The following is a 14,843-nucleotide window of genomic DNA, read 5'->3' on the forward strand; positions in this document are numbered from 1 at the left end:
GTGGGTTCTATTATGACATATAAATCCAACTATTCTATTTTTACTCATATGAAATGTACGCCGCTCAGAATATAACGCCAACAGTTTTGGATGCTATGAATGGAAATGTTTCCGAATGGTATAACGAATGCGACAATGCCATTAGAAGGTCAGAAATAGTTCCTGGAACTTACGAATATACAACTGCTGTTTCTTATGGAAACGTAGGTGAGTTTGGAGAAGGTTCTTCAACAACAGTAGATATTGCTTGCGACAGGTTTTCATATAATTTCTATTGACAACTCTTTCTTATACGTGGAACAAGACATTGAAATAAACCTTCTGCCAAGTTGTCTGACAAGAAAGGTTGCAATGGAATTTTCTATGTCGGATACCAATATGCTCCAGAAGTTTTCATGGGATATAAGATATATTCTAACTCTGACTTAGTTCAAACAGTAACATGGGCAAACTATGAATGGTTCGCTTTGAGAAACTCAGTACAACCACAAGCTAGAGAACAAACAGACCAGTATGCAACTATTGAGAAAATAAGAAGACTTGACCCTAACGTTCCAGGAGTTTATGTTAACCTTTCTGGTTCAGATGGAAATGCTGTCACTAAAGTAAAACTGAAACTTAGAGTTCCTTTGTCATCTTTCCTCATCTTCAGGTTTTTAAGATACTTGCCAAACTGGGCAGGAAAAATTTCTATTGAACTTACTCCAAGCAAAAATAACTTAGTCATTGCACCAACACAAGACCCATTCACTCTTACAGAAGTAGTGGGAACAAATAAAACGTCATTCGCCGACTTTTGCAAAAGACAAAGTTGACTTAGACTTTGGTTTCTCAAACCTCAACACTGAAGTAAACTACTATTCAATGCTGCTGGAACTGCTTGGGACCCAGTTAAGTTCACATGCGAAAAGTTTGAATGCAAGAGAATAGAAAGCAGACTTGCAGTCTATATGTTGGACCCAGATATTTCAAATGCTTTAGCTGCCAAATATATTGCAGTTCCACTTATGTTCCCTATACACCAAATATCTGTCAAAGACTTTGCAGGTGAAGTTGGAAACCAAAGTGCTGACCAGGTGCAAGAACAGATATTGCCTTAACAACTGCAATGAAACATGCAGATACTCTGTTTGTTCTTTTCAGACGAACTATAAATGACTATTCTTGTTTCTACAACCCCGGTATTAAATATCATATAAACATAGATGGCAAATATTATCCAAGAGAAGAATATTCTACAGTTGAGGATATGAGGTCATACAACTTGACATTAGATGCTATGAACTTTAACAACAACTTCACAACAACCATTAACCCTGAAATGCAAAGTTCTATTATGCCATATGTGAAAGTATGGACTCATACAGGAGGTCAAAAAACTCAATATACAAATGGAGACCGTTCAAACTTTTGGCTTGGCATTCCATTTGCTGACTCAGAAGACTTTATGGGTGGTATTTCAACTGTTGGTACTGTACAAATACAATATACTGGTGACAGAGACGGTCCAGATGAACTGAGAGCAAAGAAGTTTACAAAACCAATAGCACTTTTCACGGAAGATGCTCTTTTGAAGATTCGTTCGATGAAACCTGCTGGGGCTCCTCAGATTGGTATAACGACAGCTTCCATCGAGCAGATTTTGGCAGCAGGTCAGTAAGTTGTTCTTGAACTGACTTCTCTCCGTCAAATATTGACAGTACGCCAGTTTTTGAATAATATTGTATTAATAAACTTACCTTTAGAAATATCGTCAGTTTTGTTGTTATATTTTTGTCTGCTTCAAGAACTTTCACCATCTCGGTTATACCAACTTTCTTTGCTTTATGAAAATATTTTGGTTCAGCAAAGACTGCTATTCTATAACATTTACCATTGTTTGTATAAAGAACTATTCTGTCAATGATTTGTATTGTTTGTGTGTGTAAACTTTGTTCTGCTTCAATTCGAAGAGATACTCAAATACGTCCATCTTTTTATTCTAAGTAAAATGTCATTTCCGAAAAATAGAAGCGTGAGTGTTTCAAAAGGTTTAATGGCGGTGGCAGATGTGAAGTTAAATTCACCAACTCAAACAAACAGTCAAAGTGTTGTTGTCAATGTCAAAGAAAGAGATGTTGAAGTGGGGAAACCATACGAAGACGAAGATGGTATAACAATAGTTCCTGTAAAAGAACAACCAACATACCCTGAAGTTAGCAGAGACTTAAGTTCTGTTGCAGATATTCGAAATGACTACCAACAACTGAAAGACAAACTTAAAACTCAGGAGAAGATTTGTCAAGCTTTAGGTCTAATGTTAAACTTGGTCGAACACAACCCTGTAAAAGTGAACTCATATGTCATCGCACCTCATGAAGTCTTGAAAGAACTATTGAAACTTTTGACAGAGGCAGACGATATAAACATCAAAGAAATAGAACCCGACGTTAGTTGCTGTGGTGTTTCATATAATGTCATTGACAAGATATACGTTATGAAAGGAGGTGAAACGTTGAACTTAAAGTATAGTTTCCCAGACGTCATAAAAATATTTGACGACCACAACATTTCATTAAAATTTATTTGCTAAGTAAATGGCAGAAGAACAATGGTTTATACTATTACGACTAAAAACCCTGAGTCATATAATTCTATAACAACAAACTTACAAAGTCCTCAAGGACGATATTGTAAACTAACTTTAAACACAATGACGACTAAAGCCTGTTTTGCTCTTTTGACACCAGAAGATTTTATTGTTGTGAATGGTAAAAAATACTCCTTTGAAGATACTTACTCAGATATACCACCAACAGGTTTTGTTGACTTATTTAATACTTTAAGGACGGATGTAACATTGCTGCAACTAGAGCAGGTTTCATTATGTTTGGATGTCCGACTGAGTTTAGTATAAACGATATGAGCTATAATACAAAACTTATATCTGGTTTTTACTACCAACAGTTTCCTATAACAGGAAAAGGTGTCATACAAGGAATGTCTGTTCCATTGACTTTAAGTACACCTATTTTATATATTGTTTCAAACTTAGGTTCAAAGTGCTATTCGAATGTCGACAGAACTACTATGACCAAAAGATACTCATGCGATATAAACAAACACTTTCTCTGCTGGTTTGCCTATTGTTCATTCGAATGCAGAATTTTCAACCTTAGTGAACTCAAAACACTTTGGCAAGTATAACGTTGACATTAGTTGACGCAAACTTTGTTCCTGTTAAACTTTTATTCCTATGTATTTGTCAATGACGGCAGAAAGTTTCGAATTGGAAGATGCAACTGGTGAAAGTATTGTATTACAAGAACAACTTCAACAACAAATAGCTCAAGAACAACAAATGCAACAAATGGAACAACAAAGTCAAGAATAAAAATAATATTTTTTTTATTTTTATAAAAATGTACAGAATAGACGTTTCAGATTTTTATGACTTCCAAGCGTTCAGAATATGTGTCCATTTCGAGACTATTACAAAGCAGTCGAGAATTTGAAACGTTTAGTCATTTATGTCGACTCTGCCCCAGAATGTTATGTTATGAAAGAATGGGATGTTGTCTTTAACAAACAAGAGCAACAATAGTTCAGAACAAGAATGTGACAGAAACTTAAGAAAATAAAGTCGTAACAAGTTGGAATGAAGATGTTAGATGCTTGGGTATCTTATTGTCAAGTTAGAAGATTTTTCAGTTCGAGGTATAAAGTTCTATACACCTTCTCCAAACTTCTATTCTATCTTCACTGGATATAAATACGAACAAGTAGAATGAAAGAAAATATTATAGAAGCTTGGTTAGACCATGTAAAGAAATATATATGCAATGGAAACGAAAAAAGTTTATTGAGTATATCTTATGTTGTTTGCAAACATCTTACAACATCCAAGTGCTAAGAATGAAACTGCTCTCATTTAATTGGAACAAGGAACTGGTAAGAACACATTCTTTACAGATATTTTGTGCAAAACTGTTAGAGGGCTATTCGAACCGAATATGACAAACTTAGAAAATCTGTGGCAAGTTTAACTCCTCAATAGAGAATATGAAACTTATAGTTTGCAATGAACTTCAAAGTATAGATACAACAAAAGTTTTGAACTCAGATGCTTTGAAGAGTCTTATAACAGACAAAGTTGGAGTTGGAAAGAAAATATAAAGACCAAGAGTTTGTGAAAAGTGTGCAAACTTCATTATGGTTTCAAACAATGCTGTTCCGATGAAGTTAGAAAGTTCTGACAGAAGATATGTAGTTGTCAGAACGTCAGATTCTCATATGCAAGATACAGAATATTTTGACGATTAGCAGAAACTTTGACATCTGACTTTTACAACACTTGTTCTCATCATTTATGACATTAGATATTTCAAAGTTCAATCCAAGACAAATTCCACATACCGAAGAGAGACAAACATGTTAGAAGCAAACAAGAGTGTTTATGAACTATTCGTAGATGAAACTGACTTTGAGTGTTTAGATGAAAGGTCATTGTACGATTCGTATAAACAATATTGTCAAATATGGTTATATGGCAGCTTCTAAACGAACATTCTTGGCAAATGTCAAAGTCTTTTAGATGTTCAGAATGGCGTATATACAAAGAAAAATTTTTCTGAGTAAATTTTAAAAAATAATTTTTTTATCCGAAGAAAAAGATGGCAAAATTCATCTCAGTAAACAAGTACATGTCAGGACTTAAAGAAGAACTAGACCCATTCGCATATTTGAATGTTTACTTCTACAATTTTGAAAGTCTACATTTGACAAAATTTGGAACATTGCACCAGTTAAGTTTGCTGTTGTTAGAAAAAGTGGTGCGAAATTGGAGCTTAGACATAGAAGGTGTTAGCAGTCAAAGAAATTTGACAGAAGGTTTCAAACCTTAAAGAAGGCAAGCAATACAAACTGTATACCTATGAACCAAAGAAGACAGACACTATGAATATTATGAGTCTAAGATAGTTGAAGTTCAAGGTAAGTTGGGTAAAAGATTTTAGATCTAAGCAGTGTTTGCTCCTAAAGAGGAAGAGAACATTGACATTGACCCAGAAATGTTCTAAAAATAAAATTTTATTTTTACATGTCAAATCTCACCTTCTCTGGAACTGGTTCAGGTTCTTTCTTCTCTCTCTACTACTTCTTTTCTTTTTTCCTCTCTTCTTCTTCTCTGTGGAGTTTATGTCCAAAAATTCTCAGAACCATATTTTGTAAAAGTTCTTTGTCCTTTAATAGCTCTTCTATTCTGTTTTCTATTTCATCTTCAAGAACAGAGCATGTGTCTTCTTTGCATTCTAAGAATTTTGTTGGACTTCATTCTTTCCAATCGGCGTCATCTCTGTCAACAAGTCTGTCATTGACAAATTTTAAAGACTGCTCTGCTTAAGTTTATGGTTTTGTCATATTCCAGAAAACAGACTTTAGAACAAAATTCCTTTCTTGTTTACACTATGTAGATTTTATGGTCGACAGATGTTTTGCTGTCGAAAAGTTGTCTCGAATAAAGATAGCGAAATCGTCTAGACATTTCCTAAAGATAAAATTTTTAATTTTCTAAAAATATGTTAGAAAAAAAGTTTGCTGACATGACAAAAATTTGAGAATGTTTTGAAGCAAGAACAAGAGGAAGTTAGAAATGCTCAGATAAAGCCTATACATGACAAGTTCTTATTTGCTCAGAATGGTATACAGTCTAATAGCACCCCTGGGTCGGGTAAGACTTTCACTTATTAAAATGGCTGCACAACAAACAAGAACTAGATGAGAAGAACCCATTCTATGAGTTAGTTTTATTTTGTAGTACTTCTGGTCAATTTGACAAACGTCAATTCGTTCAAAGATATTATAAAGAAGTCTAAGTTAGTATTATAAAAGATACTGAGTTGTTAGATTGGATAAAGAAGTACCAAAGAGAAGTTTTGAGTATAATGCTATAAATGAGATATATAATTTCGAAGTTTAAGACCAAATGAGGAAATGCAGAGAATATTAGAGAAGAAACTTCAGAAACAAACAGAAAGAATAGAATACATTTCGAAGAAATTGCAATCTTACGATGGAAGACATACCCTCATAGATGTCTTTTTCTTAGATGACTTTGCTTTCTCTCTTTGTTAAAGAACAGAGAACAAGACATGTGTCGAATTCTTAAGAAGATCAGACACTTTAACATCTCAGTTGTCATTTGTGTACAGAACAGCCAAGAGTTTAAGTAAGGATGTAAAGAATACTGATGACATTGTACTTTTCCCCGGATGGCGAAGACGATTTCATGGAACTTATGAAAGAGTCCATGGCAGGTAAGTTTGACAAGACATGATCATGGGAGAAGTACAGAAGTCATACAAGACCCTCATACTTCTTTCAGAATCATATTACGCAACAAAGTTCAAATTGTAAAAGTCAAGCGTAAAAATGTAAGTGTTGAGTTTAGTCTGTTGTGGTCTGGGGCTGTCGGTCTTTCTGGCTTTGGAAGGCATTCAGGAAAGAGGACGTGAGACATTCGTTTGTGTCCTGTCGGAAGGAAGAACTTTTCCAGTTGTCGGGAAAACTTTCTGTCGGATGGAAAAATTTTTCCTGTCGGATGGAAAAATTTTCCTGTCGATGAAAAGTTCTCAATTTTTCGAAAATTTGAATGGTTTACGACGGACAACTGGGAAAAATTTTTCCTGTTCGGAAGAATTTTTTCCTGTTTGTCGGGAAAAACTTTTTCTGTCGATGCAAGAAGTTTTCCTGCGGAAGGATTTGACAAGACAATTTACCTTATAGAGCTACCTGAGCCATTTTTGGTGTCAAGCGTAAAATAAATGGTTTCATCTACACCTATTGTTTGAAGTTGTTCAAAATACTCTGTTATTTTTTCTTTCAGTAGCGGCAATTTCTTGATGTAAGAATTTGTACAACCTTTTCATATCATAGTGTGTTTTGAGTAGTCTAGTATCTTGAACAATTTGTTTTTAATCGTTCATCGGTGTCATTGAAATCGGTAAAGTTTTCGCGGAATAGGAACCAATTTCTGTCAGATTTGTAAATCTTAGCAAGTCGTAAAAGCTTTGTTGTTTTCTCTGACTAAATGCAACATAACCATATTCTTTATCTTTTTCATTTTCCATCTCTTCAGTATTAATCATATACTTATAGTTCTTTCCTTCTTTGGTACCGAACGGTGATTTTTTTCTGAATTTTGTCTTTTTGCATTCAATGACTTATCCTTTTGCGTCTTGACAAGTTTCTTTCCATCTCTTCACGTTCTTGTCTATGAATTTCATCTACATCATGAAAAACATAACAGCGTACGAGCGAAGCCCACTGCAACAAGCTTTCAAAGAAGTCTATGAACTAATATCCTTTCAAATATTTGGCAAATTATTTACGATTTCGTACGGACTGTTCCTCGGTTTCCGGGAACGCAAACATATGATGTAAATTGCTTCTAAATGTTTTGCTGCTGGTTATTCAATACAATGAATATGCTTGCTTGTAGAACGAAGACTAGTCAAAAAATCTTTGCATTTGGACATATGTCTTTGACTCGAACGCAATGAGACGTAACTGTTGTTTATATTGTATTGTACTGCTATTCTTCATTTATAGCTTGTTTTCATGACGATAGCAGTTGTTGTTTCTCTGATGTTGACTATCTTCTTTAACATACAATAATAAAAAATAAATAAAAATAAACTAACTTTATTTTTTCTGACTTCACAAAAGACCAAAAATAAACGCTTAAATGATGTTTTTCAGCAACTTCGTCAAGGAAGTCTGTAAATATACCATGCATAACGAGGTGAAGCCAAATTGCTATTGAACTAACTAGAATTATGAATATATACCTTTTAGATGTGATGTTATTTTGTCTGTCTTGTACATCTTGTTAAGTTCTACATGTCGAACTCACTGAGATGTTCTTTGTGTGCTATTTAAATTCAAAACAGTACTTGGTTTCTTATTATCTGGTGTAGCACATCTGTCAAAATACTTGCAATTTGGTACATGTATCCTTGACCGAACGAATGAGACGGAGTTGTTTGTTAAATCTGAACCACTCATTTCTTTCATTTATTAGCTTCATGGACTATAACGTTGTTGTGTTCTCTGATGTGAATTCTGTTCTTACATACAAAAAAAAAAATATATTATAAAAAACTAACTTTATTTTTCCTATCTTAAGAAAATTCCACTGTTTTCGAAACGAATCCCTTTCTCTTCGGTTTTGCGAGGGAAGCATCTTAGGCATTTTACTCATTGAAAATTTGGTTGCTGAATTCAATAAAATAATGTGTTTAGTGAAGAGTGAGTTTCACCTCTTTTTTCACTCTTATTTCACGCTCATGAATTCACTGATTTCATCGTAATGTTTTGTCAAAATCTTCTTCGTAATGGAGCGTAATGACCAACAATATTTTTAGGTGAAGAGGTGAGGATTTCATCTTTTTTCACCCTCAGTTATTTTATAAGCTTTTCACATGGTAAACGTTATTTTTTAATTTTTGAAAACTCAACGGTTGACACAAGCCCTAAAATTATTTGACTCAGAATTTTGTTTGCTGATTTCATAAAAAATAATTTTAGGTGAAGAGGTGAGATTTTCCACTCTTTTCACCTCTTTTTTCACATGTTATTTATAAGCGTTTTTACATGAATTGTATGATGTACTATTTTGAATCCTACCAAAATTTTTTTTTTTCGGTAGGGCTTCTATTTTTCTGTCGTAATCGAATGTTTTACGATACCGAAAGTTTCTTTATATTTTATTGACGTCAGATAGAAGGAAAATCTTCTATGTTGGATAGTTTTTGTCAGAAATGTTAACATGTCTTTTTATTTCTCTGGATTCTCTACTTCTTCTTTAAGTCGGATAGTCTTCTCATTCTTTCTATTCTTTGACGGAGTAAAGTAGTTATATTCCTCATTGTGCTTTACATTTTGAACATTTGGGTTCATTTTGCTTGTAATTGATATACTGCTAGTATGACTAAGGCGGTCAATGGTTTTCTTTAAATCTTGATAAGCAGTTGTTTTATTTGTTCGTTCCATATTTTAATCTTTTTCTTTATCTCTTATCTTCCCATACACATTTTGCACTATGAAACAAAGTGTCGTAGTCTTAAATCCCCAGATTTATATATGTCAGAGATGTTCTTATATACATATACGCAAGTCTTTGTCATGGACTTTGTGGTTGCAAATGAAAACCAAGGATTCATAATTACCTTTGTTATGATTCTTTATTCTACCGAGTCAGTTCTTTGACTTCATTTCGTCGAATTCGGTAGTTATTTTGTTGTTGGATTTTCAGGCAATTTGGGTAGATTGATCAATAATGTCCTGCATTTCATAAAGATAATGTTCATTTGTTTCATCTTCGCACTTACAAGTCTAATTACTGTTAAAACTTCTTGCTTTATTTCTGGATTTTGGGTTCGAAAGTATATGAAGAAGAATGAAGGTTTTTCATCTCTACCAAATAGATGTTGGATCGAATAACGAGTTTGGTGTGTAGTTGTTTGAACTGTTGTGTGCGATTGTTGAAATCATATTTTTATACAAAATAAAAAAATATTTTTTTAAAAAAACCAACTTTATTTTTATTCGGGAAAATCATGAGGTGAAAAAACAGGTGAAAAAAGAGTGAAATCTAACCTCTTCAACCTAGAACATTATTTTGTCTGCATTACGCTATTACGATTGAAGTTTCGACAATACATTTACGTTATGGTTTTGACAAACATTTACGAAGAATTCATGAAAATTTCATGAGGTGAAAAAAGAGGTGAAAAAGGTGAAATCTACCTCTTCACCTAACTTATTTTTACTGATTAGCAAACAATTGACGAGTCAGGATATATGTGCTGAATTCAATTCATAACACCCTTTGTTAAGCTCATAAATGTTTGTTTTGAGGTCGAGCCATTTGGCTCCACGTATTCTTTCACCAAAACTCAGGAAATTCCTGCATGGAATTTTGTATAAAAAGCAACCCGGTTATTCCGCGGGTGGTATATTCTTCACAAATACATTTCGTTTAGTTAACGGAATGCATAGTCATTGACAAAAATATACGAAGAAGTCTGACAAACATATACGAAGAAGTCTTGAAACATTTACGATTGTAAATCATGGAAATTCAAGAGTTTTGGGTGGTTGGTACTTGAAGCAGTACAAGTATTGTTTGAAACATACAAATATGTGTTTGAAACATACAAATATTGGTCTTGAAAACAGTACAGTATTGTTCTGAAGCGAGTAACAGTATTGTCTGAACATACAAATATTGTTCTGAACAGTACAATATTGTTATGAAACAGTACAATATTTTTTGAGCAGTACAAGTATTGTCTTGGAAACATGAAAATTTTTCTCACAAATGAGAGCTTTTCGGGAAATTTGTTCTAAACAGTACCAAATACGTTCTGAAGCAGTACAAGTTATGTCTTGAAACCAGTACAAATTTTGTTCTGAACAGTACATATCGTTTTTTCTTCACTAGGTTAACAAGTAAACCTAATATGTACATGAATTTCACTGCATAAAAAAAGGAAAAAACCTTTGCGCGAATCGGATTTGAACCGAGTCTTCGACGCCTTTAACGAGGTTAGCCATACACGAGCTATTGAGCCCTTACATATTCACAAAAATAATTGTTTTCATGAGTTTCTACATGTTAGAAAAATGTTATTTTTCTATATCTCACATTCAATATTTTTCGAGCACTTTTCCGTAGTTAATAGAAGACAATTCGAAAAAATCTAGTACAATGTATAATATGTGCACACGTTTGTTGTGAACAGACTGAAAGTAGAAACTGTTACTAGGTGGTTCGGGATGAAATTTCTTCATCTGTATTTTACATACCGCGTTTGGAAACATATAGTCTAACGGTTTATGTTATCTGTACTTTTGTCTTTTGTTTTTACTGACAGCATTTAATATATATGTAAAAATTATGTTTTAAAATGGTATGCCATATAGCTTCTTGATTTGTTAGAAGATATTCGAAGCCATTGTCATTCTGTATTCTCTAGGCGTTTACATGAGATAAGCCTCCTTAGTAAAACATTGTAAATTTTCTATAGTTACGCCGGTAGATAAGTAGAAAGAGTCTTGTTCTTCCTTATAGTGTAAAACTCAACGTATCTTAGCATAGTCTCTAAATTTCAATTGTTTCTCTTCTAGTTCGGACAATTCGAAACTATAGTCTTAAATTGCCTCTGTTTTATTGTTTTCAGCCGAGTGACCCAGCGTAAGTTTTCAAGTCTATATCGGTTCTTATTATTGGTTATTGGTCTACAAAGGAGATTGTTAGGTTCGTATTAAAATGAGTTTGCATTGAACAATTGTTTAAAATGTTTTTTCCAGCTATCTTATCCTAGCATATCCGTTATTTGGCTCCATTCGCTTAAACTCTTTTGTCTTTTTGTTTCTGACTTCAAATGACTCACAACCGGTGAAGTCATATTTCTCATTAACAAACATGATTGTCTGACGTCTTTTCCCACAATCAGCGGACTTTCAATAAAATAAAAAATGTTTTTTCTTTACTTTACTATAACACCCGCTGCAAAGTTTGTAGCCAACACATACCAGCTAATGAAGGTTGGATGTTTTTAGTAGTTTCCAAAACTAAACTTTGGTTTTGGTTTATCTTCAGTTTTTTGGCTCACCTTCTTCTACTCGGGCTTTCGTCACTTTTTGGTTCCTTGACTTTACTCACTTGAAGTTGGTTGTGTCGTCGTATCTTCGTAATATCATATGCCATTGTTTTTGTTTTCCTTTCAATTTTTGTAGTTTGTTGTAAAGTTTGGAATATTTCGACCTTTAAGTCAATGAGAATGTTCTATAATGAACTGTTCGTCGGTAAATATACTTTTCATCTGCTGTCTCTTTTCCTTCAGACTTCAATATTTTATTTGTGAGAGTCTGTTTCTTTTTTGACGGATATAGCCGTCCATTTCTATGAAAGTGACTTTATGTTAGGGTTGTTATTTCCAGACCTGGCACTTTCTATTATTGAATTTTTCTCTTCATCTGTAATTCTTTGACAGTTTTGACAATGGTTCTGACTTTTTGTTTGTGGTGTCAAATCTACCGTTTAAACTTCTTCGGTCATTTCATCTCAGTAAAAATTTTGTTTTGGTTGTTTTCACTGGTGTTGTTGTTTTTTTAAGTCGGTCTAAAACTTCTGAGGTATAGGAGAGTCACTTGACACACGGTTGTGTAATGCTGGAAGCTCGACAAATCCATCTTGAACCCATTTGTCTCATGCTGTTTTTCATTTAATTCTCGTCAAAAAAACTTTCTACATTCCCCAAGTTCTGAGGTGGTTGGCGGTTGGTTATTGTTTTACCCACTGTTTGTGCATGGTTAATCCCTGTTAAAGAGAATCTTTCACCTTGGTCACATATAGTGTCCTGCTTTATATAGTATATTTGCTTGTTATAATAGTTTCCGCTTGTTCTTCTAACATTGTCCATCCCATCCTTGAACTGTTCTCCTCTTGTTTCAGGATTTGGATAAATTTGCTGCATCTCGTGCTAATCCCACCTTTCTGTACAGTTTTGTATAAATAGGTTGTGCTTTTCTTTAATATACCTAATGTACTCAAAATCTTTCCTTCCAACTCAAATACACCTTGGCTATTGTTCCCACTGCGGCAAAAATCTGGATGCAACTCCTACTAATGCGCCAAAAAACCCATTTATAGGATTAAAATGACGATCCAACCAAGGACCCCTATGTTTCTTAAAGCGACAAAGAAAGCAATCATGGTAAAAAACTTTTAGTTCAACACCAAAATGCTTGTGTTCTGGATATCTTGGAAACAATTCCGAGTATAGAGAGAAGACCACCCATACTGGCTAATATTTGTCGGCTCAAAACACAAGAGCGTCGAAGCCATACCCTATTACTAGTCCAAAAATATTTTAGATGTGAAAACTGCTTTGACAATATTTGTTGACAAATACAATCCAACAAACTACAATATGACTGTGAAAGTTCTTTCAATCAGATGATATTAAAAACTATCTGCGTTCAAAAAATGATTAAAACCATATTTCATTGTCGACACAAAACCATTTGCTTTGGTGATCATTGACAGTCTGTATAAAATCTTAAGGACTTAACCAACCACAAGTGTGTGCAGGTAGATGAAATGTCATATGACGACCAATATAGACACTTCATCCATGGCAAGATGAGACAAGTTTTAAAAATATTTACAATAGCCGTAACAAAAAGTTTGGGAACCCACATCCCCGAAGAAATGAAACAACCTGACTTAGAGAAGAGATATTATTTATTAAAATATTTAGTCAAAGAGACAAACAGAAAGAATGCCAGCTTAAACTTAAGAAAGGTGACAAGTAAAATAGAAATACCTAAACGCGACCCATATGAAATACTATTGACTATGACAACAATGGAATCGACAGGTACTCACATTCGTGTTCGTAAAAATAGAAGAAAGTATACAAGAGTAATATTATGAAGTTTTTTAGCAAACATGGAAAAGTACAGCTGCAAGCAGAAGACTAAAACTACTATTGTCAGACCTCGTTTTCAAACTTGTCAAAGTTCAGGTTGTATACTTTCAAAGACAGCTCCTAACAAATATAAAGACAACTCCTGACGAATATGCTAAAGAAGTTGAAAATGACGCTAAGCAATTCTTACCATGCGTAAACTGTTATGTAAGGTGGCATGTAGTCTTTACCTTGTCCGTTTTTGCGTATTACCCTTGAAACGATGTGTATGCTTCCTTCCTCTGAGTGTCACTCCTAACAATTTATAGCAACTTAACGTTCGTTCTTTAACAATCGTATCCTTTACCTTTGTCATTCTGACCAATCCCAATATCTATGCCTATGCCAACCTGCTTTGAGATGTATTAAATCATGTAGTGACTGTGTGCAGGTAGGTTTTCACCTGAAATCGTTCTTTACTTCCACCTTGTTCCTTTGAAGAGTTTGCACAAATACAAAACCTGTCGACTATGTTGTTTCCCATGCACACACAAACATTACTTGAGGACCTCTGCTTCATTGCATGTAAATAGAACTACTGGGTTCATTAAATCACATATGAGATATTATAGGATTGTCTTTTTGAACTTAAATATAGTGCACTATTTTGGTTTTTCTGGTTGTGTCAGATATTTTTTATAATAATCTTTAGTGTTTTCAGGGTGGGTAAAGTCTTGAATATAGATTTATTTCTTACTGATCTTCATAATAGTATACTATTCTCGGTTTTCTTTGCATTATTATGCTTTTATATCTATAAATCTAAATTATAATTGCTTTTTTCATTACATGTGGTGTTCTAACGTCATCTCCATAGTTAATATAGTATGGTGCTGGAGCTGGTGGTACAATGTCATATCTGTCCAGTTTCAACTAAACTCTTAAATATTTCTTTTGTTCGTCTCCATTATAAGTTTTAAGTAGCATTGTTGTTTAATGGGACTTTAACTTGTGTACATTCGTCTCTTTTTTACAGTTAATACTTTTCATTTGTTATTTTCGGATGATTTATACCGTGATACCATTTCTAAGGACTGTACCAAAGCATCTTAAAATTATTGTTTTCTTCATTGAAGAAAAGTCACCACAATAGTTCAATATTTTTGTCCTAGCAACTTTGTTATTTTTCATTGACATATTTATTTATTGCTTATTTTCAAGGCTAACTTTAAGTATGTTATTTGAAATGTATGTGTATGTCCAACGTACTTTTCTTTTTAAGTTATCTTTCTTTGTTAAGTTTGTATTAATTTTATTTTTTGTCTCATAATTGGTTGTCTTGTGGGTCCAACGTTCACTTTTCCTGTTTAAGGTTTTGTAAGTTTG

General features: G+C 33.7%; 2 protein-coding genes and 2 pseudogenes across 4 annotated transcripts, besides 1 other annotated feature; all 4 read left to right on the top strand.

The window, feature by feature from the left end:
- Nucleotides 1-14,843: part of a mobile genetic element that runs on past both edges of the window.
- Nucleotides 330-1,100, top strand: TVAGG3_0970220 (annotated as a pseudogene). The gene has a single exon. A coding segment is annotated over exon 1 (771 nt).
- On the top strand, nt 1,250-1,660 carry TVAGG3_0970230 (protein of unknown function, DUF4106 family; the record flags this gene model as incomplete). Its single annotated transcript, XM_051253654.1, has 1 exon — nt 1,250-1,660. The coding sequence occupies one exon, from the start codon at nt 1,250-1,252 to the stop codon at nt 1,658-1,660; it is 411 nt and encodes a 136-aa protein (XP_051079228.1).
- On the top strand, nt 2,036-2,572 carry TVAGG3_0970240 (protein of unknown function, DUF4106 family; the record flags this gene model as incomplete). The annotated part of the gene is made up of 1 exon (XM_051253655.1): nt 2,036-2,572. The coding sequence occupies one exon, from the start codon at nt 2,036-2,038 to the stop codon at nt 2,570-2,572; it is 537 nt and encodes a 178-aa protein (XP_051079229.1).
- Nucleotides 3,236-3,583, top strand: TVAGG3_0970250 (annotated as a pseudogene). The gene has a single exon. A coding segment is annotated over exon 1 (348 nt).

This window comes from Trichomonas vaginalis, chromosome I (assembly GCF_026262505.1).
Source record: "Trichomonas vaginalis G3 chromosome I, whole genome shotgun sequence".
Classification (NCBI taxonomy): domain Eukaryota; phylum Parabasalia; order Trichomonadida; family Trichomonadidae; genus Trichomonas; species Trichomonas vaginalis.